Source organism: Rhinolophus hipposideros (assembly GCF_964194185.1).
Source record: "Rhinolophus hipposideros genome assembly, chromosome: 2".
Lineage (NCBI taxonomy): Eukaryota > Metazoa > Chordata > Mammalia > Chiroptera > Rhinolophidae > Rhinolophus > Rhinolophus hipposideros.
This window is the reverse complement of record NC_138048.1, coordinates 10,006,530-10,027,950: the sequence shown is the minus strand read 5'-3', so window position 1 is coordinate 10,027,950 and position 21,421 is coordinate 10,006,530. Positions and strand designations below refer to the sequence as shown.

The following is a 21,421-nucleotide window of genomic DNA, read 5'->3' as shown; positions in this document are numbered from 1 at the left end:
TAAGCAAAAGTATCTATAGAACTAGATTATACTTCTTAAATTTATTTGTATTTTATTTTTATTGTTTTAACTAAATTTATTGGGGTGACAACGCTTAGTAAAATTACATAGGTTTTATGTGTACCATTCTATATTATCTATATATCACTCGTGTGCTTACCACCCAGAGTATATTTTTGAAAGTGGCTGAATTAGAAGCTTCTAAGGCTGAACCAACTCAATTCATCTAGTCAACAAATACTTAGTTGGAAAAACTACCTCCCAGATCCTAGGTTGAGTAATGGAGATACAACAGGGAGGAAAATTCGCCTTGTCCCTGGCCTTATTAATCAAATAATTAGTCAAAAATATGGAATTCTCTAACTGTGTTTAGTGCTACAAAGGAAAGATATAGGGGGCTAACAGAGTGAATAACAGAGCTGTGATCTAAAAATGGAAGGTTATGGAATGTGTCCTTGAGTAAGTCATTTGTGTGCTAAGATCTGCATGATAAACAGGAGTTACCAAGCGAAGAGAACAGTAACAAGTGCAAAAACTCCACGGCAAGAGAGGTGAGGAAACATCAGAAGAATGGAAATAAGGCCCGCGTGGCTGGAAGGCTGGCTGGAAGGCGACGCAGCTGGAGAAGAAAACAGGGCACAGACCAAGCAGAATCTCATGGCCTGGTCTGTCGCCTAAGAATGGTGGGAAACTTCAAAAGGGTTTTAAGCAGATTTCTAAAACTAGATTTGCATTTTGAAAAGGTCAATCTGATACACTGTAGAGAATGACCTGAAAGGGAGTAAGAGTGGGTGTGAAGAAACTATTTAAGATGATTTTGTAGTAGTCCCGCGGGAGAGATTAAGGAAATGGACTAAGGTGGGGCAGCGAACATGGAAAGTGGAGGAGTGTTCAGCATTCAGGAGATAAAACTGACAGGACTAGGTGACGAGTTACTATTTTATCAGCTAGAATTCTTGCTAGTAGCAATAAGAGATGAAAAGAAAAATTGCACAGAGGTCCACGGCCACCATTATAGCTGCTTTCTGCCAGCTGTTCACAAATCTACCCTTCTTCTCTTGGTTCCTGGGAAAACAGCAAAACTGGTAGACAGGGGCCACTCTTGGCTCCAACTCTGATCCACATTTTCTTTCCTTTCTCCAGGGACAGTTCTCAGAACACTAATATTCCACCTGAGAATTAACTCGTGCAACTTTCAGAGATTGAAAGTAATACAATGTACAGTCTCAAAGTATTTTAAAGTTAGAATGAAAATAAAAGAACCACTGATGAACAAGATGTGCCCTCATGGAGCTTCCAATCTAGTGGAGAGATGAAGATAAGTAAACCATAATTGAACGATGACTTTCTTGTTAGACATCCACAAATAAACTATACAACTGGATACGATATTTCCTCATGTGCAGAGCACTGGGCTGAGTGGCTAAACTGTTGAGGGTAGTTTGCCCATGAACACAATGGAGCCTAGCAAAGTATTCTGCATATACCCAAATCTAAATTCCTGACACCACGGCTTACGAGGCTCTCTATACAATCTGGCCCCTGCATAGCTCCACGTGATAGGCATTGGATTTAAAAAAAAAAAAAAAAAGAATCCATCCCTGCACTCAAGATAATGACTTCAAAGGAGCTCAGTTTATTGCTACACCTTAAATGAAACACTAAAAATATCTATTCTAAAAATATAATGACATTTAGAAAATGTTTTGTGCCAGAAAATGTTTTTTAGAAGATTTTAAAACTATGAAGTTTAATTCGTTAGCATCAAAATTCTCAATTGCTTCTTGGCCTTCTGACTATTCTCCAGTACAAGCAAAACAGTACTGTTTTTCATCACCAAATAAATCATCTGCTGCAATACCATGTACGATACATTATGATTTAGAAGAGGCCATTCTTTTCTTCAACTGTAATTGAAGTTTTAACAAACATTTACTTCGGAAAAAAAAAACAAAAAAACAAAAAAAACATTTACTTCGAGAGATTATTAAAAATTGAATTTCCCAAACTAGGGAATAGTTACAGGATTTCACTTTATTCCTAGGTTACACAAACTTCTGTCAGCTTAACGAGGTCCCTCCCACAAGCTACAGTGGCAACTGAACAAACTAAGAGCTCTCCTTCAATATTCACATGGAAGCGCAGAAAAACAGAATGGCTCATTGTCACTGTAGTCCCAATGAAGCTTCAGTGTATTAGAAAATGTGCCGTAGGATGATACAATCCAACCACGTTCTACTGCCATAACTTAGCCCATGAACATATGCTTGAGGTGCCTGCAAAAAAGAAAAATAAAAAAGCTTCCTGCAACTCATCTCAGCTTCTTGCGTTCTCATGACACTTGTACCTAGTGACCTTGGTCCTCTACACTTGATTTTGCCATTATCACCGACCACGATGCTTACTTGGGGAAAATTCAGTTTCTGTACAATACACGAAAGTGGCAGCCATACCTCAGAACCCATGAAGATAAGCCTCCTGGCCACAGCAGTGGGAACTTTCAGGGTATCCGGGGCAACCACTACAAGGATTTCCTTTTCTAAAATTTGTTTCTTACCTACATCCCAATCTAAGATAGGTGAAAGACCCCAAAGGAGTTGCTAGACTGATGTCTGTTTATCCCACCCCCCAAATTCATATGTTGAAACTTAACCCCCAAGGTGATGGTATTTGGAGGTGGGGTCTTTGAGAGGTGATTAGGTCTTGAGGGCAGAGCCCTCATGAATGGGATTGGTGCCCTTATAAGAGACTCTCGGGAGCTCCCTTGCCCCGTATGCCACGTGAGGATACAGAGGAAGACAGCTGTGTGTGAAAACAGGAAGCGGGTGCTTACGGGACACTGAACCTGTCAGTGCCTTGATCTTGGGCTTCTCACAACCTCCAGAACTGTGAGAAATTTCTGTTGTTTGTAAGCCACCCAGCCTGTGGTATTTTGTTATAGGAACCCGAATGGACTAAGACAGAAGTGTGTGTGTGGGGAATCCCATTTAACCCACACTCTTTCATGTAGATTATCAACCCAAAATCTTAGAAGGCAGCACTTGACCGAAAACTGAGTGTTAAAAGTGTCATGTCTTTCCTGCTCGAGTAGATTCAGTCTCATGTGGTTTTCAATTCCTGGTTTTTAGTAAGTGTTGGAGAAGCAAAAATCTTGATTCAAATTAACAACTGCTTTTCAACAGGCACATGTACACATTCTAGATAAAGAACACTTTAAAAACAAAAACCAAAAGGTTACATATTCTGATTCCATTTGTATAACACTCTTGAAATGATAAAATTATCATTACGGAGGACTGATTAGTGGTTGCGAAAGGATAGAATTGGAAAGAGGGTAACATACGAGTACAGTTGGAAGGTTAGTGTCTTCTTTGTGGTGATGAAGCAGTTCTACGCTCTGATAGTGGTGATTACATGAATCTACTCATGTGATACATTTTCTTAGTCACACACACACACACACACACACACACACACACACACACACACGAAATCCAAATAAGGACTGTAATTTAGTACTATATTTTGCTGTGTATAATACGCACCCATATTTTGGGCCCAAGCTTTCAGGGGAAAAAATCTTTTGTTTTAATTTTTTTTTTTTTTAATTTATTGGGGTGACAAATGTTAGTAAAATTACATAGATTTCTGTTTTAATTTTTTAATTCAAATTTTTATTTGTTTCTATTTAGGTACTTGTTTTTCGTATTATAAAGGAATTTTAGCGTTCATTTTTTGACATATTATGGAATAAGAAATTTTATGCAACAAATAATTACAAAACCCAAGAAATTTTATGTACTAGTAATAAATTCATGATATTTAGCCATCATAGAAGGCCAAGAACTCTTTGTCATTGCAAGTTCGTCATACGTTCAACAAAAATGATTATCGTATTCCAGGGTATTTTTGCATACGGATATCACTGATTTTTAGAGTTATACTTTTAACTCATAAGTATAAATAAAAGAATTAAAAACATTTACATAGATACGGATTAGTAGTACCCAGGTATAACGCATATCCTTATTTTTCCCTCATAAATTTGGGTAAAAAAAGTGAGCATTATACAGGGCAAAATACAGTCAATACTACTGTACCAGTGTCAATTTCTTAGTTTTAATAATGTATATGTCATCTGGGAAAGCTAGGTAAAGGGTACACGGAAACTCTCCACAGTTTTTGCAACTTCTTATAGTCTTAAATTATATCAAAATTAAGGGCATTTAAAAAGCCTATCATTTTGTGTAATGCTTTGTTCACAATGTGGCAAGAAATTAAACCAATTTAATTGGTTTAAAAGTTTTTCAACATTTCTCAAGAATGGGAATACTGGACAAAAGTGGTAAATAAAAATCAAAAGTTGAATAGAACAAGATTTTTGAACAAAGGAAAAAACATCCCACGAGACAAAAGTATACGTCATAGCTACTTTAAAGACTGATACCGTTGGTTTCTAGTAAATTAGACAACCATTTTTGTATATGATGTTTTACAAATGATACGCCTATTTTAGGGAACCAATAATTGAATTTATTATAAAAATCATATTTAGTCATGATAGTATTGTTCATACATATAAACTACTATTTAAAACAAATATTTTACTTTATATCTCCCTTCATAGAAGCATAACTATTGAAAGACCTGCAAGACATTTTGGAACCAATAAAGATAACTTACTGGATTTAATCAGTTTGAGAAACTTTTTATACAAATCTGAATCAGTGGATATACAAAGTTTATTAGAAGAAACACAAAATCAGGTTCGTAACACAACAGAAACTGCATTACAAGTTAAAAGCAAAAATAAATATGGACTCAAAACAAACTCTTTTCAATACCTGAAACAATTTTTTCTACATAGGACTTTGTAATGAGGAATTCATTTTAATTAGAAGTGACTGAACATGAAACAGTGAATAGAACATGAAGCTAGCTTAATACAGTGTATTGAGATGTGATGCGATTCCTTGTTTTTAATGATTTCTCTTTTTAATCAAAGGGGATCTGGCAACATGTTCTATTAGAAAGAAAAATCTAGAATGCAAATAAATCTTTTCATTAAAGCAACAAATAAACGCCAGAGTTTCACACAGAATAACTGAAAACAGTTATTACATTATATATTGTACATATGTAATACCTTTTTAAAACTTAGCCTTTCCACATACTCACAATTTATTGCTCTAGGCCTGAAATTATGAGTTAATTTGAGAAGACTACGAGGCTTCAGCAACAAGGGTCCTATGCTAGGGATATGGTGATCATCATGATACTCTTTCCAAACTTTATATCCACTGAAATACATATCAATTTAGGAAAATGATTCAACTTTGAATAAATTATCTCATTGGCTTCAACTAGGCCAGCTGATTAGACAATATGGATTTCATGTAAGGCCATTGTTTTACATGCCCAGCATCCAGCCCCTTTTTTTAGGGGACTCTAATTTTCCTTTGGGAACTATCCAAGGGTGAGAGTACACTTTGGTCCTGGTGATGTGATTAAAATTGGACTGATTCAAAGATGAGCTAGAGCCAAGCCAAGCCAATGACAGCCAGCCTTGAGATGGGCAAAAATGTGCTCTTTTCCTTTGCAGCTGCTGAAATGGTTGAACGCAAACCTGGAGCTCCCATGCAGAATGTTAGCTTGAGAATGAATTTAATCAAGAGGAAAGCAAGAGCCTGGGGAGGGAAAAAAAACAGATTTTTGGAGTCATGTGAATACTTGCATGCAGCGGTACTGAAGCTTTAAGGTTAAATGAAGTTTCCTATAAAAATTCCCTTTTCACCTGCTTGGGTTTTTTGTCATTTCTAACTAAAAGTCGTGACTAATAAAATTTACTGGATGATCACCAAATTTTCACAACTCCAAAATCCCATGAGTCTAAGTTTAAAAAAGATTCTGGAAGTAAAATAATCTATTGTTAACTAAAATATCTATACTAAGAATGCTTAAAAGATGAATCAGTATGTTCCAGTGGGGGGAAAATGAAGGACCATGAAGTGGGAAGACTGGATGTAATCCTGACTCTGCCAATTTGCCGTGTGAATCTGACCACTTAATCTCTCTGGGCACCTATGAATATAAGAATATTCATAGGTAGATTTACTAGATAACCTGTAAGCTCTTACAAAGTCCTTGATTTTAAGCATTGTAAGAAAATTGTCATTCTTGGTTAATTTGATTATAAATGAAGTGATTATTTTTCATTTATTTATTCCTCCATGAAACACGTAAGCGTGTCTGCTGTTTACCAGGCACTGTACTTAAACTGAAAAGACAGGAATGAATAAGACTCCACCCCACAATCAAGGAGTTCACACAGTCTAGCAAGGGAGAAAAGCATCTAAATAACTAGATAATTTTCTTAAATGATAAGTGAGAAAAAAAATTCAGATAATTTATGAGGTACAAAAATGGCCTGGAAAGAAAAATATCCGGGAAGAGTGAGGGAAGCCCTTACGAAGCAATGATGCTTGAAGTGAATTTTAAAAGATTAAAAGGAGTTAGCCAAATAAAGAGAAACAGGATAGTCCTAGACTGAAGAAATAGCTTGTTCAAGAGTTTTATAAGTGGTTCAATACAGAAGGAGCACAAAATAGGATGGATTGGCAAGGATATAAATGTCAAGAGCTATTCAAGGATTATAAAGCGTTCCACAGGCTAAAATCTGTAAGCAGTGAGGAGCCACTGTACAGATTTTAAAAGGGGAGAACATTTATCAGACTTTAAATATACTGTCTTTTAATTAAAGTTCAAATACGCATTTAGTATTCCAAAACTGTAAATAGCATACAGGTGACCCTTATGAAGCTAGAGAAAAAACGTTCACTTGATTCTATGATTATGCCTTTTAAACAGTATCTGCCTGGCATATTATCTAACAAACTGTAGTCAATATTTGATAAAATGTTTGATGAATAAACTGTGGTAGCCAGACTGAATGTGAGTGGGCATGGTGCTTAATAACAAAGATCTTACAATGTAGAACGACAAAAAGTGCAAGGCTAAAAGTTCATTTCCAGTTGCGGGGGCGGGAGGGGGGGGGGAAATAACCTCTTTCCTGAAAAGCAAACAATCTTTCTTAATGACTTGTTTCCTTGTACGTAAGTGATTAAGTTACCAGTGACTTAATGGAAGTCCTGTTTCCCCGCCCGACTTCCCCCTCCTCACTCACCATATAGGCGACTCCCAGCCATGACCCCAGCCCAGGCTTCCCTGACATCGTCCAACACGAAGGTAGTTACCTTCTCTAACATTATAAACGCTGACTCAGTTTCAAAATCTCAGGAATCCTCTAATGTTCTACTTCTAAAATGCCCCTAACCATTTCAACATCAAACCTTCCTAGATCATGTCAATGGTGTTCGCTGCTACCATCCCAGACCACTTCCATCACTTGGAACCTACACTGCCAAAGCTCGACGCTTTCTATTCCGTCCTGCAAATTTCATGAAAGCAAGAAGCACAGAATTTAGTAATACTTAAACTCGGGCGTTTTTATTGTGCGGTCATGCTAATCGACTGAGTCGGGTTTATATTTTTTCCTTATGACAGAGCTAAATGGCTTCACACTGTCAACAAGCTCTGTCAAAACATAAGGGTTCATGCAACACTAGTGTGTTGCAAACCCAGGGTAACAAATTCAAGTAGCACTTTCTGTGCTTACCTCCCTTCCTTACTTCTGTAGCACTTGAAGCGGCAGGGAAGAATGATGGATGGCAAAAGGGAGGGGAAATGCGGTCTCAGAGGCGGGGGGCCTCACTTCCGATTGCCACGCCACACCGAGAAACCCGAAAGGCCCTCCGGCTCTTCCGCAATCAACAAGAAAAGGCCGATCAGACTCCAAGGCTTCTCGGGTAGTCCCCAAAGACAAAGACACAAAAAGAAACTGCTCTTAAGAAACAGTCCCTTGCTCGTTCAGAACTCACCTGTCAGGAGCGGCGTGGACGGCGCCATGTTGTCCCGGAAAAAGAAACCCGTGTACTCGGGTCAGAGTTCACCAGGGCCAACCCGGCCCCTACACGTATCCTCAGGCGTGGAGACCGCGACTTGGCGTTTCCGGAGCCACCAGCCTCGGGGCCAATTCACTTCCGGTTGGAGCGCGCGGCGGTAAGGGAGCCCTAACGCGCACGCGCAGCTCTGGGGCCACACTTAATAGAGCCCATGAGCCCGCCTCGCCCTCCCTCTCCCTCTTCTCAGGCAGGCGGAGCCCGCACTTCCGCGGGGTGGAGTCGGCTCAGTGCTGACGTTGGCAGCCGAACCCGAAGTAGTTCGAGGCGAAGGGCTGCACGGTCCGCTGGTTGCGTTGCGTTTCCATCCTCTTTCGCTCCACGCTCCCGGCGGCGGCGGCGGCCTGCGGAGTGTGCCGGCGGCCTGTTGTCCTCCGTGAGCGCCCGCCTCCCGCGGCCGCTCGGTCAGCCCGGCGTCCTCAGCCGGTCGGCGGCCCGCGCCCCGCCAGCGCTCAGCCCCCGCGCTCGCCGCGCCCAGGCCCAGCGGCCGCAGCTAGCGCCCCGCCTGGGAACCACCTCGCCCCGGCGACGCGGGCCCCGGGAGCGGAGCGTCGCAGCGGCCGGAGGGGGAGCGAGCGAGCGAGTCCGAGGGGAGGCTGGGCAGGTGGTAGCGTCGCGAAGATGGTCGCCAAGCAGCGGATCCGCATGGCCAACGAGAAGCACAGCAAGAACATCACCCAGCGCGGCAACGTCGCCAAGACCTCGGTAAGGAAAGAGCGCACCCGCCTCTGTCGTGCAGCCGGGCCGAGGCCCGGGCCCTCGGGCCGCGTCGAGGTCTCCGCCGCAGCCCCGCCGACTCGGGGGCCCGAGGCCACGCGCTGCGCGCTCCGGCGGGGGGCGCCGGGCGGCTCGGGAGCCGGGGGAGACGTGGCCCGGAATGCGGTCTGCGGGAGCCCTGGGTCGGAGGGGTGTTTTTTCATTTGCAACGGTGGATTTTTCCTTTTTGCAGAGAAATGCTCCCGAAGAGAAGGCGTCTGTAGGACCCTGGTTATTGGCTCTCTTCATTTTTGTTGTTTGTGGTTCTGGTAAGTGTTTGGGGGGCGACCGTCGAGTAGGGGGTTGGATGACGGGTTCGGGATGACGTGGTGACCCCTCAGTGGTGACTCTTCACCGCGCAGTTCTCAGCCCACCTGCCGCGGGCTCCGCTTCATTCTGTTCATCCGAACCAATTTGCTTGTCCCACTTATGCACAGAGGGTGGTGCTCCAGAAACTTCTCCCAGTTTGATTTGTGCGCACGGGAGATCAGAAAAGGAGGTCAGGTCCTTAGGAATTAGCAAGTTGGAAGAAATTTAAACCAAAACAAAAACACCTCACGGAAGGAGATAGGCTGTCTTTGCAACCGCATTACCAATTCCTTTGCAAAATAGAAGCTGATGGACATCTTGTGCATATGGATGTTCGAACTCAATTTAACATGTCCCAGAATCTAGCTTCTTATGTCAAAATTGGGTATATTTTACAAAGTAAAGTAGTACAAGGAATTGATTCACCGTAGAGAAAACGTGCCTGATGAGCAATTTAATATGTGACAAATGTCTTTTAGATTAATAAAACAAATGTTTGACATATGGTAAGAAAAATTAGTTATCAGAGCAGCCTGCTGTTAGAGTAATAGGCTCTTGCCTCTGCAAATGGATTACAGAATGCCTTTCCTCTCTTCATTTATTATATAAGCTGTTGATATTGAAGTACATGTTTCAGTTTTCCACATTCTGACCTTCCAGTTATTGAGGTTTCTCGTAAACATTTTGCTTTGCCCGTTTCCTGAACGTACCAGTTGGAAGCTTTCCTGATACATGGCAAAGAGCCAAGCAATTTATATAAGCTAAAGATTACTGAATTTCAGCTTTGTGAGAATGAGGAAACATGCATATATTGTCGGCCAGGCCTTCAAAGGACATTTAATATTTAGTGATAAACCTAACTAATTCTGTGCTCGAAAAACTAGTTTTGGCACCGTAAGTTCTTTCTAAAATGATTACATATTTTCAAACTCGGACATTTAGACATAAAACTCAGAGAAGCTGAGAGTTTTAAAAACAACAATGGATATGTACTCGTTTTGTTAAGGTGGGCCTGTCTTCATTTCTTATTACAATTAAGTTACATAGCATTTGCAAGCAATTGTTTAAGGGTACTCTTGGACTCAAACTACTTAATATCTATCACTTACCAGACCTATTTTACTCAAAACATGTTTTAATATTTGCTCTTTCTCTTACAGCAATTTTCCAGATTATTCAAAGTATCAGGATGGGCATGTGAAGTGACTGACCTTAAGATGTTTTCATTCACCTGTGAATTTTAACTTGAACTCATTCCTGATGGTTGATACCCTGGTTAAAAACAATTCAGTAATGCATCCTGCCTCAGAATGACTTTTCATATCATCCTTCATGTGTCATTCCAAGGTTTCTTCACGAGTCATTCCAAGTTTTCTAGTCCATACCACAGTGCCTTGCAAAAGCACCACATGAATAAAGCAATAAAATTTGATTCTTATGCTACAGTAGTGGACCCTACTTATTCAGTCATTTAAGAGTAAGTTTTTTAATGTGGTTATTAACACAGTGTACCGTATAGATAATTAGACTAAGTCTGTGTAGGCAGGGTCTAGATTTTGTCAACCCTAATGTGTAGATGCAATTAGCTTAATTTAAAATTCAAGATCTTATGGTTTTTATATAGCTAGGCACTTTATTACAATATCTTGAAAGCACACTCCCATATAGGGTCATGTAACTGTCCTGTAATAAGGTGCTTATAAATGGAACAACTACACAGTTAGCCTAGTTTTCCCACAATCTTTAGCACCTGAAAAAAAATTTAAAGCTTCTGAGTGCTTAATGTAAAGGGAGACACTTATAGCCACAATGTCTATTTTAACATTATTTCTGTTATAGTACCTTGGATTTTGCATGAATGAATATACTAACTTAATATGCCATAAGAGGACAACTTGTTTGAGCGTTTTATAACTTAGTCACTTCAGTTTCACTGAAAGCTATCATGGTGGAGTAAAGTCAGGGAAGTTTTGTTTATGTCACCATTGATTTCACCAGAATTACTTTAATATATCAAAGGGGTCTACTATGCTAGACAACATTTTAGGGAAAAATACTACTAAAAATGGATGCCTCATTGGGACATAGTGTTGCGTCCAATGTGCCATAAGACAGCATGTTAGTAGCACTTTTAATACCAAAAAAGGCACATCAACTTAAAAAGTTACACTTAGTTTGGAAATGCTTTTTCTGGGTTTATGACTAAAATTCTGTTAGAGTTCTAGATACATCATAGGAAAGTGTCATCTAGAATTAAATGGTTTTACTGATAAGGATCAGTCTTTAGTCTTCCCTTTGTTACATGATTTTATAGGTTATGGTTGATCAGACTTTCATTTTACTAATGGTAAGGGTGAGTGAGAAGGCAGATTTTGGGTTTTCTGGTACTGTTGAAAATTGCAAGTATTGGCTATTTTGAAATATTGAATCATAACTTGATGAAAAAAGCCTGAGCGGCGTCTATGTGTTAATGAATTGGAAAGAAAGCTGCTTGTTTGCTTTGTTAATTGCCTCAGGATATTTCTTTTTAAAATAAGCTGTTTTAAGAGGAACAGAAGGGAAATCTGCTACCTAGTCTATACACAGTGTGAACCTCAGAGTTTCTGATACCCCAAAGTATGGGGGAGAGTGAGGGAGAGGAGTGGTTTAGGACACTTAGGAATCTGACTACTTTAGAATAGGAAAAGAATCAGCCAACCTGGGCCCGGCAGGTTTTTGTCTTCATTGTTACCTGCCTTTCTCACCCAGGAAGTCAATCTCTATACTTGTTTCCCTCTTTGAAACAAGTGTCATGGTTAACTAATTCTATTTTATTGTAATTTTTAAAATGAAAGTTATTGTTCTAAATTCATAGCAGGTGCCTTATTCCTTGCTTTGAGTCAAACCATTCCATACCGGTTTCCGTTGGTATACTATAGATAATTGGCTTTAAGATGTTGGGTTTTTTTTTTAATATACAATGTCTATTAATTTGACTGTTAAGTTGCCATAGCTAACAATCGTTTTACATATGTAAAGTTGCATTCCCTTTGTATTTCATGTGTAATTTTCCAGTTGAGAGCATTTTATATTAAGGATGGATTATGCATGTTTGGGTCAATGAAAGCTATGTCTTATTTGATTTATTCTTTAAAAATAAATTTCCCTGAATATTTGATGCCTTCTAAAAGAAAATGATTTTACAGAGTTCTTATCTGAGTGTACCTCTTAATAGAAAATGATTTTAAAGAATGCTTAGTATTATGATGTACTTGAGATAAATAGTACCCAGATACACTGATATAAGGTTTGTAACTGGGGATAGGTAGCAAGAAAAATACATAAAGCACAATGAATTACACACTTCCCCATCTAGGCTTTACCCTCATTTCATGATTATCTGAGTCTTGTTCAAGAAAGAAGCACAGTTCTTTTGATCTCCTTTTCCCAATTGAATTTTATCTCATCTAATGCACAGTATGAGAATAAATGCTTTATTGGGGTTGTCTACCTTATCCAATTACTCTTTGTAATTTAGCTATAATATTTCAATGAGTTGTCAGTGATTTCATTGTATGTGTTGGATTGTGAATAATGTTGCTCAAAATAATTGAGTGGGCTTCCAAAATAAGTAAAGATTTTCGTTGTAACAGGATACATTGTAATGGCTTTGACTTACATTAAAGAAATGTACATACTCACTGCAGGGCCGTGGCTCTTCTCACTGAGGTTACTGGAGTTTTGTTGGCACAAAGGACTACCAGGTAGTGCTGGATTATGTTCTTGGGAGGTTCGTCAACAGAATTTTTTTGTGCTTTGGCATCTGTAAAATTTAGAACATCATCAAATTTTATACTTAGAAATTATTCTAAAGTTCTATTTCCCTTTACCTCCCTTTTTAGTTTTTTTACTTGTTTTAGACACAAACCACGACTTGAAGAGGTAGGAGTTGGGCTCAACAACACATTCTACGTCTCTCCCTCAGAGAATCCTTCCTTGTCAAACGTCGTCTCACTCTAGCTGCTTTGTACTACTTTATCTTCAAGTTGAATTAGGGCGAAAATGTCCTAATTTGGTAAAAGTACTAGTAAGCAGTAAAAGACCAGAAATAAGCTGAAGGGAAAAATTAAACTGGACTTAGATAATTCAAAGTAAATTCATACATGTTAGAATTATAAAGATGGAAAGAATATGGGAAATTTTGTCCAACTGCCTCAATTTACAGATAAATGTAAAAAAAATCATTCAGTGAATACTGAGTAACATATGCTGGATATGGAGATAGAGCTATGAAGACAGACTTCCAGCACTCAAGTATCGTTCAGTCCAGTAGTGGGGGAAAAGATAATAGTCATCATAATTGTAAGAGTATTTCCAAGGAGTGAAACCAGATAAATGCTGTCTTTGCCCCCACAGAGCTAGTTGAGGTGAAGCAGAAACTAGAAACAAGGTTTCCCAACCCAGTGTACCCTATAGAAATCCAGGAATGATTGCAAAGTGTCCTAAAATACAAAGATCAATAATATCCACTGTAGCATTGAAGAGTACATTTTAAAAAAGTATTTGCTCTCATTTTACTGTACTTTGTTTTAAATTGTTGCATCTGTAATGTTGAAAATTCTTGATAGTTCAGTAGTCAAAAATAATGCAGTCATGTGTCCTCCATGATGCGTTTTATAACAGTTTCAGTAAGTAAATCATGTGTGACTTTGTGCAAATTTCTGCTTTGGAGTACAAATAGAACAAACCTACACATTTAAATAATTAAAACTGTGATTTCGGTATCATTAAGTGGCTTATAATAGGTTTTTCTTCTTTTCTCCCTGTTACTGAGAAAGTCTCTCAAGACAATGAGAATAATTGATTTCAGAGCTAGAAGAAACTTTAGAAATGATCTTGATTAACTCCTTTAATTTGCACTTGAGGGATTTATGCCCTAGAGAAGTCATCTTTCCTATCACCAATGAACCTGCGGCAGAGCAAGGATTAGAATAGTTTCGTGATGACCAAACTGGCTCTTTGGTATGTTGAGTGCCAAGGAATTAGGATCCTGTAGGAATGTCTTCTTTTACTTCAGGAGATTACACATTAGTCTCATGAAATTCTATGAGTGTTCCTTGAAGATAAAATCTGAAGATTTCCTGAGCTTCAGTGGGTTCCCATTGCCATTGCGATTGAAATTGAAATTGTGCTTTGATTTTCAGGGCATGTTACATACAACATGGCCCAACCAACCTTTTCAGCCTTGACTCCCACTGCTCCCCTCCATAGCCCTGCTCTAACCCAAAGAGTCTACTTTCATTTTTCAGATACCTTGTGCTTTCTTTAAGTGTTTTTGTTCATTTTTCCCTACATTATACTACTACGTATCCTTCAAAGTCCAGCTTGTATTTCACCCGCTCTGTGAAGTTTTCCCTTGCCGTGGGAAACACTCTTTTTGGGATTGTTGAGTAGCGTTTATTATGTTGTCATGTTTATTTATTTTGTTTCTTAGTTTCTCAGCCAGAGTATGGAATCCTTATGAAGTAATGCTATATTTTTCTATTTCACTTTTTTTCATCTACTCTCAACCACCCCACAAGGCTAGTATGAAACTTGACACACAGGGAGCTCACCTTTTTAGTTGAGCTCACCATTTAGTTGACAGAGTAATGAATGCCCTATCATATTAGAAAAATCTTTAAAGCAAAAACATGTCCTGTAAAATCATCTACCCTGATAACAACAGTCATCCCAACTTCTTCCAATCCTGGTAACCTCTGGTTAATGGCTGGGCTTTGCACCAGAATTCAGTCTGCCCTGGAAACAAACTCTCCCAGGACAGTTTTGACATTTGGAATATATCAACAGTGGTATTTGTCTTTCAGTCATGTTTGAGAACCTTTCATAGTAAGTGTCATTGAGAAAACCAGAAAGTGCTTTATAAAGAAACCTGACAACTCACCACTCCAGTCTGTCCAGTTATAAGGGAAAGGTCAAACAGCCATGCTTGTTTAGAACAGGTGCCTGTGGGCTGTCAGCTGCCCTCTGTCCCCAGTCCCATCCTAGGGCACAGGAAGGGGCACGGATGCCACATGCTGTGCCCTTCACACCAGACCACGAAACCAGAATGGTTCTGTGCTACCCAGACCAGATCCAGTCCGTGGAAGGAATAGCTTGTTCTCTCTTCACAAAGGACATTTCTACAGCTAGGCCACAGGACATTGACTAGCATTTAGGATGTGGTGTGGTTACCAAACAAGATCTCATACATTGTGCCAAGGAGAGTCCCAGGGCCTGTCTGAGAAAATGCCATCCATGCAGACATGCAGAGCTTGGGAAGGACGCTTAGGTCCTGGCACCCAGGAGCGCTCTTGGACTAGATTTCAAGGTGCAAATGCATCTGGGATTAAGACAGATTATAATTTCCGACAAAACCCAAATCATAAATAAACACTGGGAGTATCCAAGCATGTTTCCACCGAGTTCCAGCTTTGGTGACTCTGGCACAACCCACCTGTTAATTACATATGGATTACATAAGGAAGGTGACACAGAATGAAAACCATCCCGAAACCTTAAAGTCATTTCTGCTTGTTTGAGAACACCATCAGGACGTTTTTTTCAAGGCGAGATCTGTTACTTTTGCTAACCCCAAAGTTCAAGTCCATCTGAACTGCCAAGTGCACACGGGGAAAGGGGACCATCGGAATTTAATGCCCAGCCCATGTCAATGGTTTAATCTATTACTCGGAGGATAGCCAGGGGACCAACAATTACCTGGAAGCCTGTTAGGAATGCAGAATCTCAGGCCTCTCACAAGGCTCACTGAATCAGAATTTGCATTTTCACAGGATCCCAGGTGTTTCATAAGCAAATTAAACTCAGAAGTGTCAAGAGGTCTCCTCACAGGGCCTTAAACCCCCAACCTCCCCAGCCTTCATTCTTTGTCATCTGAGAAAAAGGAAACACCTACCTTCCTGTCTCATACAACTGTTATGAAACTTAAATGATGGTAAAAGCACATTGAAAGGTTAAAAATGCTCTATGCAAATAAGATTCCACTAAATTTGTGAACCGCAAAAACAAAGAGATCTCTGATAGGGTGAAAGGCCTTTCTCACTGAAAACAAATAGGAACAGTAGCCTCTTAGCAGGAAATCACCAGCTTTCTTAGGATCACTTGCTATTTATACATCTTGAACTATAATTTCACCTTTCCAAAATTTTGCCGTCTGAATTGCTTCTCAGAACTTAACAGCACTGTGACTCATATTAAGCTAATTAGCCCCTACCATGAAATACTTTGCATATCCCAGGTTTTCAAGGAAAATCTATTGTATTTGGAAAAGTGAGGAGGAACCAGGAGGTATATTGGTCTCGAAGGCTGCCTGTCCACAGGAGCTTGTCCCAGCTGCAGAGGCTCTTTTGACACCCCTTCTATTACCTCACATCAAAATTTACATCGCTGGTAAAGTGCCGTGATTGCACCTACAGATAATCCTTCCTCAGACACGAAAAGGGTACTAGGTAAATATATAGGCTCATAAAACTTACTTTTGAAAAGGCTTGAATTCCTGTTAAAAAACCCAAAACATTTAGAGAAAATATATGAAATTTGATTTGATACCATCACTCATTTTTAAAATAAGCTTAGATTTAGAGCAAAGTTGCAAAGACAATACAGAAAGTTCCTTTATACCCTTCACTCAGCTTCCCCCAATGTAAACATCTTCCATAACCAAAGTACATTTGTCCAAACCAAGAAATTAACATCACAGCAATACCGTTAACTAAGGAGTTCATTTGGATTTCACCAGTTTTTCCACTGATATCTTTCTGTTTTAGGATCCAGTCCAAGCTCCCACATTGCAATTTAGTCTTCACTTTAAAAAATAAGAAGAAGAAGAAGAAGAAATTGTGCCTAATATAAGATATTGTACTAAACATCTTAATTGTAAAAAATTTCAAAAATACACAAAATAACATGAGATTTCTACATGCTATCATGAATATGCCACAGTTGTTAAAATTTTGCCATATTTGCTTTATATCTCTTTTAAAAATGTAAATAACATATTAATGATATGACAGAACATCCCTGTTAGCCTTCTGAAGTAAGCGTACGCTATTGGTACATGTTTTTACTGTGCATACAGAAGTTCATAAACAATACATATGCGTATTTTGTGAACTTTTAAGATTTGCATAGGTAGTGTCAAATTGTACATTTCATAGGAAATTTTACTTTTCACTCAATGTTACTTTGAGGTTTCTCCAGTGGATCTAATTCATTCATTTGAATTGCCATGTAGAGTACACCCTTTATGAGTAAGCACATTTATGTATCTAAACTTCTGAGAGATGCTGAAGCTGTTTCTACTTGTTCACTGTGGTAATCTGAAATGTAATGAATGTGGATGTTTATACATTGTTTCATTGTATAGATGTATATAGAATTTCTCTAGTCTAGAAGTGGAACTGCTGGGCATGAGATATATGCATTTTCAAATGTATTAAGTATGGTGAAATCATGATCCAAAAATGTTCTAAAAAAATTAAGTTTCCACCAACAATATGTAAGAGTTCCAATTTTAAGTGCTCACCAAAGTATCATTTATCAGTCATCACTTCTGCCCTCCAAATAAAAAAAAGTAAAGTTGTCTCATTTTTTTCACTATGCATTTCTCTGGTTACTAGCAAGGGTGAGCAATTTTGCAAGTGCCAGCCTTGAAGCCTGGGTTTGTATTTGCTTTTTGTCACTCTGTATCTATGTGACTTTGGGCAATCTATTTAATTCTGTTTTCTCAGCTATGAAATGAAATAAATGAGTGAATACAAGTAAAGCACATAGAAAGGAAACTAGCATAACAAAATGCCCCAGATTTACCTGAGATATTTTCTCCCTTAGACTTAGATTCAGCCATTTTTCCCAAGGAGCCGTGGTTCTTTTTACCACGATGTGGACTTTGTAGAGATCTTAGTCTGAACTGTAAGGGAGCTCATTGCAACTGTGATCTCATTGCTTCTAAGACTTTTGGTGATTAAAATGAGAAAATAACTATTTTTAAGAGAAAATACATCAAATTAGATATTGATACTTCTAATTCAAATTTGAAATTACAGATTTTCACTTATTACTTGAACTTTATATTCGAGTCCTTTTTTCTTAAATTGAAAATGTTGGTTCCTAACAGCATTAATGTAATTACTTAGTTGCTTTATCCTACTAAGCATATACTAGTTTTGAAATACAACAACTTTATTAACAATATGATTACTGAAAATAGTGTTTTTTTTTAAATCTTTTGCGGTTCCTTTTGTCTTTAGGCAGTATTTCGTGAGGGATATAAAGTTATTACTTAGCAAAAATTACTGGCTTTTATTTTATTTTTGTAAATTTTTATTGGGGAATATTGGGGAACAATGTGTTTTTCTAGGACCTATCAACTCCAAGTCAAGTTGTTGTCTTTCACTCTAGTTGTGGAGGACGCAGCTCACTGGCCCATGTGGGAATCGAACCAGTGACCTTGGTGTTATGAGTACTGCGCTCTAACCAACTGAGCCACCTGCCGCCCGGTTACTGGCTTTTAAATCACTGGAAATTTCTCTCTGTGGTCATGCCACTAACTTGAATCGCAGTTAACATTCATTTGTTCCCTTTGACTTTGATTTTTAGGATTTGCTTTAAAAAACAAAACAGCTTTATTGAGATATAATACACATACCATACAATTCACTCACTTAGAGTGTACATCTCAGAAAGAAACATAGTTTCTTTGACTATGACCACACAATTATCCGCCACCACCTACCACCACTCCATAGCCTAAAGCAACCACTAATTTACTTTGTGTCTCAGTATGTGTGCCTGTTATGGACATTTCATATAGATGGAATCATTTAATACACAGTATTTTGTAATTCGCTTCATCCATGTTGTGGCATGTATCAGCACGTCATTCCTTTTCATGGCTGAACAATATTCCATTATGTGGATAGACCATCTTTTGTGGATCTACTCTTCAGTTGGTGGAGATTTGGGTTGTTTCCACCTTTCACTATTATTAATGCTGCTGCTATGAATCATCAACAAAATGAAAAGACAACCTACTGAATGGGAAAAGGTATTTGCAAATGATACATCCAATAAGGGGTTAATATCCAAAATATATAAGGAACTCACACAACTTAACACACACACATAAAAAAGTTGAAATTAAAAAATGGGCAAAGGACCTGAATAGTCCTTTCTTCAAAGAGGACATACATGCAGATGCCAACAGACATAGGAAAAGATGCTCAACGTCACTAATCCTCAGGGAAATGTAAATTAAAACCACAGTGAGACACCACCTCACACCTGTCAGAATGGCTATCATCAATAAATCAACAAATAATAAGTGCTGGAGGGGATGTAGAGAAAAGGGAACCCTCCTACACTATTGATGGGATTGCAAATTAGTGCAGCTACTCTGGAAAACAGTATGGAGATTTCTCAAAAAATTAAAAATAAAGCTGTCATACAACCCAGCAATATCGCTTCTGGGTGTTTATTCTAAGATATCAAGAAAACTAATTAGAAAAGACATGCATCCCTATGTTTATTGCAGCATTACTAGTAATAGCCCAGATATAAAAGCAACCTGGATTTCCATCAATAGATGAATGGATAAAGATGTGGTAATATATATATATTATATATATACACAATATGTATATATACACAATAAAATATTATTCAGCAATAAACAGAATGAAATCTTGCCATTTGTGACAACATGGATGATTCTAGAGGATATTATGCTCAGTGAACTAAATCAGGCAGAGAAAGACAAATACTGTATGATTTCACATATATGTGGAACCTAAAAAACCAAAACAGATGAATAAACACAACAAATAGAAACAAATACATAGATATAGAGAACAAGCTGATGGTTGCTGAAGGGGAGGGGGTGGGTATGGGAATAAAAAATGGAGGGACAAAAAAATTAAATTGATAAATAAAAAAAATAATGCTGGTATGAACATTTGTGTAGAAGGTTTTGTTTTGACGTATGTTTCCATTTCTCTTGGATCTATGCCTAGGAGTAGAATTGCTTAGTCAAATGGTAACTCGATGTTTAATTTTTTGAGGACTGCCGGATTGTTTTCCAAAGTGGCTGTACTTTCTCACCAGCAGTGTATGAGGGTTCCAATTTCTCTACAACCTTATCGACATTTGTTATTATTGTCTTTTTGATTCTAGTTATCCTAGTGGATGTGAAGTGGTATCTCATTGTGGTTTTCATTTGCATTTCCCTGATGGCTAATGATTTTCATGGGCTTATTGGACTGTGTACATCTTCTTTGGTGAAATATCTGTACAGATCCCTTGCTTATTTTTATTTTATTTTGGTAAGATCTCTATTTTTATAAGATCTCTTTTGTCCATTAAAAAATTCGAGATTTAATTTTATTATTGAGTTGTAAGAGCTCTTTATATAATTCTAGATACGAGTTCTTTATCAGAAATATGATTTGCAAATATTTTCTCCCAGTCTGTGTGTTGTCTTTTTAACTCTTTTTTTAAAACTTTTTTTTATTAGTTTCAGGTGTACAAAGCAACATAATAGACATTTAAACCCCTCATAAAGTGATAACCCAACACCCCCCCACTACCCCTCTGACATATAGCTGTTACAATACCATTGACTGTCTTCCCTATGTTGTACCCCACATCCCGTGACTATACATACCTACATATTTAGTTACAGTTGACATTCAATATTACTCTACTTCAGCTTCAGGTGTGCAGCGCAGTGGCCAGGCATCTACACCGTCTATGACGTGATCCCCCCGATAAGTCCAGTGCCATCTGGCACCTTACATGATCTTTACTACATTGTTGATTATATTCCCCGTTGATTAATTATCAATTTATAATTCTTAATGCCTTCACCTTTTTAACCCTGCCCCCAATCCCATTCCCATCTATCACGCTGATAGATCTAGTACCTATCTGGCACCATACCTAGCTATTACAGTATTGTTAACTATATTCCTTATGCTATACCTTACATCCCATGACCACTGTACTTCTTAATCCCTTCGGCTTTCACCCATCCTTAATCCCCCTCTCATCTTAAAGAAGTCCCTCTAAGAGTCCTTGTAACACTGGTTTGGTGGTAATGAACTCCTTCAGCTTTTTCTTGTCTGGGAAGCTCTTCAATTCTAAATGACAACTTTGCTGGGTAGAGCAATCTTGGTTGTATGTCGTTGCTTTTCATCACTTGGAATATTGCCTGCCACTTCCTTCTTGCCTGCAAAATTTCTGTTGAGAAATCAGATGCTAGTCTTATGGGGGCTCCCTTGTAGGTAACTAACTGCTTTTCTCTT

At 38.6% G+C, this 21,421-nt stretch overlaps 2 protein-coding genes across 2 annotated transcripts in view; one reads left to right on the top strand and one right to left on the bottom strand.

The window, feature by feature from the left end:
* Positions 1–7,991, bottom strand: part of EIF2A (eukaryotic translation initiation factor 2A) — a 35,265-nt gene extending 27,274 nt beyond the window's left edge. Inside the window, exons 1-2 of the mRNA XM_081067165.1 lie at positions 7,938–7,991; positions 5,566–5,687 (exon numbers count right to left, since the gene is read on the bottom strand). Coding sequence (XP_080923291.1) covers positions 5,566–5,639 — 74 coding nt within the window. The 5' untranslated portion in view covers positions 5,640–5,687; positions 7,938–7,991. The remainder of the gene's footprint in view (positions 1–5,565; positions 5,688–7,937) is intronic.
* A 272-nt stretch (positions 7,992–8,263) lies between these two features.
* On the top strand, positions 8,264–12,764 carry SERP1 (stress associated endoplasmic reticulum protein 1). The gene is made up of 3 exons (XM_081067180.1): positions 8,264–8,723; positions 8,968–9,043; positions 10,244–12,764. The coding sequence occupies exons 1-3, from the start codon at positions 8,640–8,642 to the stop codon at positions 10,282–10,284; spliced, it is 201 nt and encodes a 66-aa protein (XP_080923306.1). The 5' UTR covers positions 8,264–8,639; the 3' UTR covers positions 10,285–12,764.
* The last annotated feature ends 8,657 nt before the right edge of the window (positions 12,765–21,421 follow it).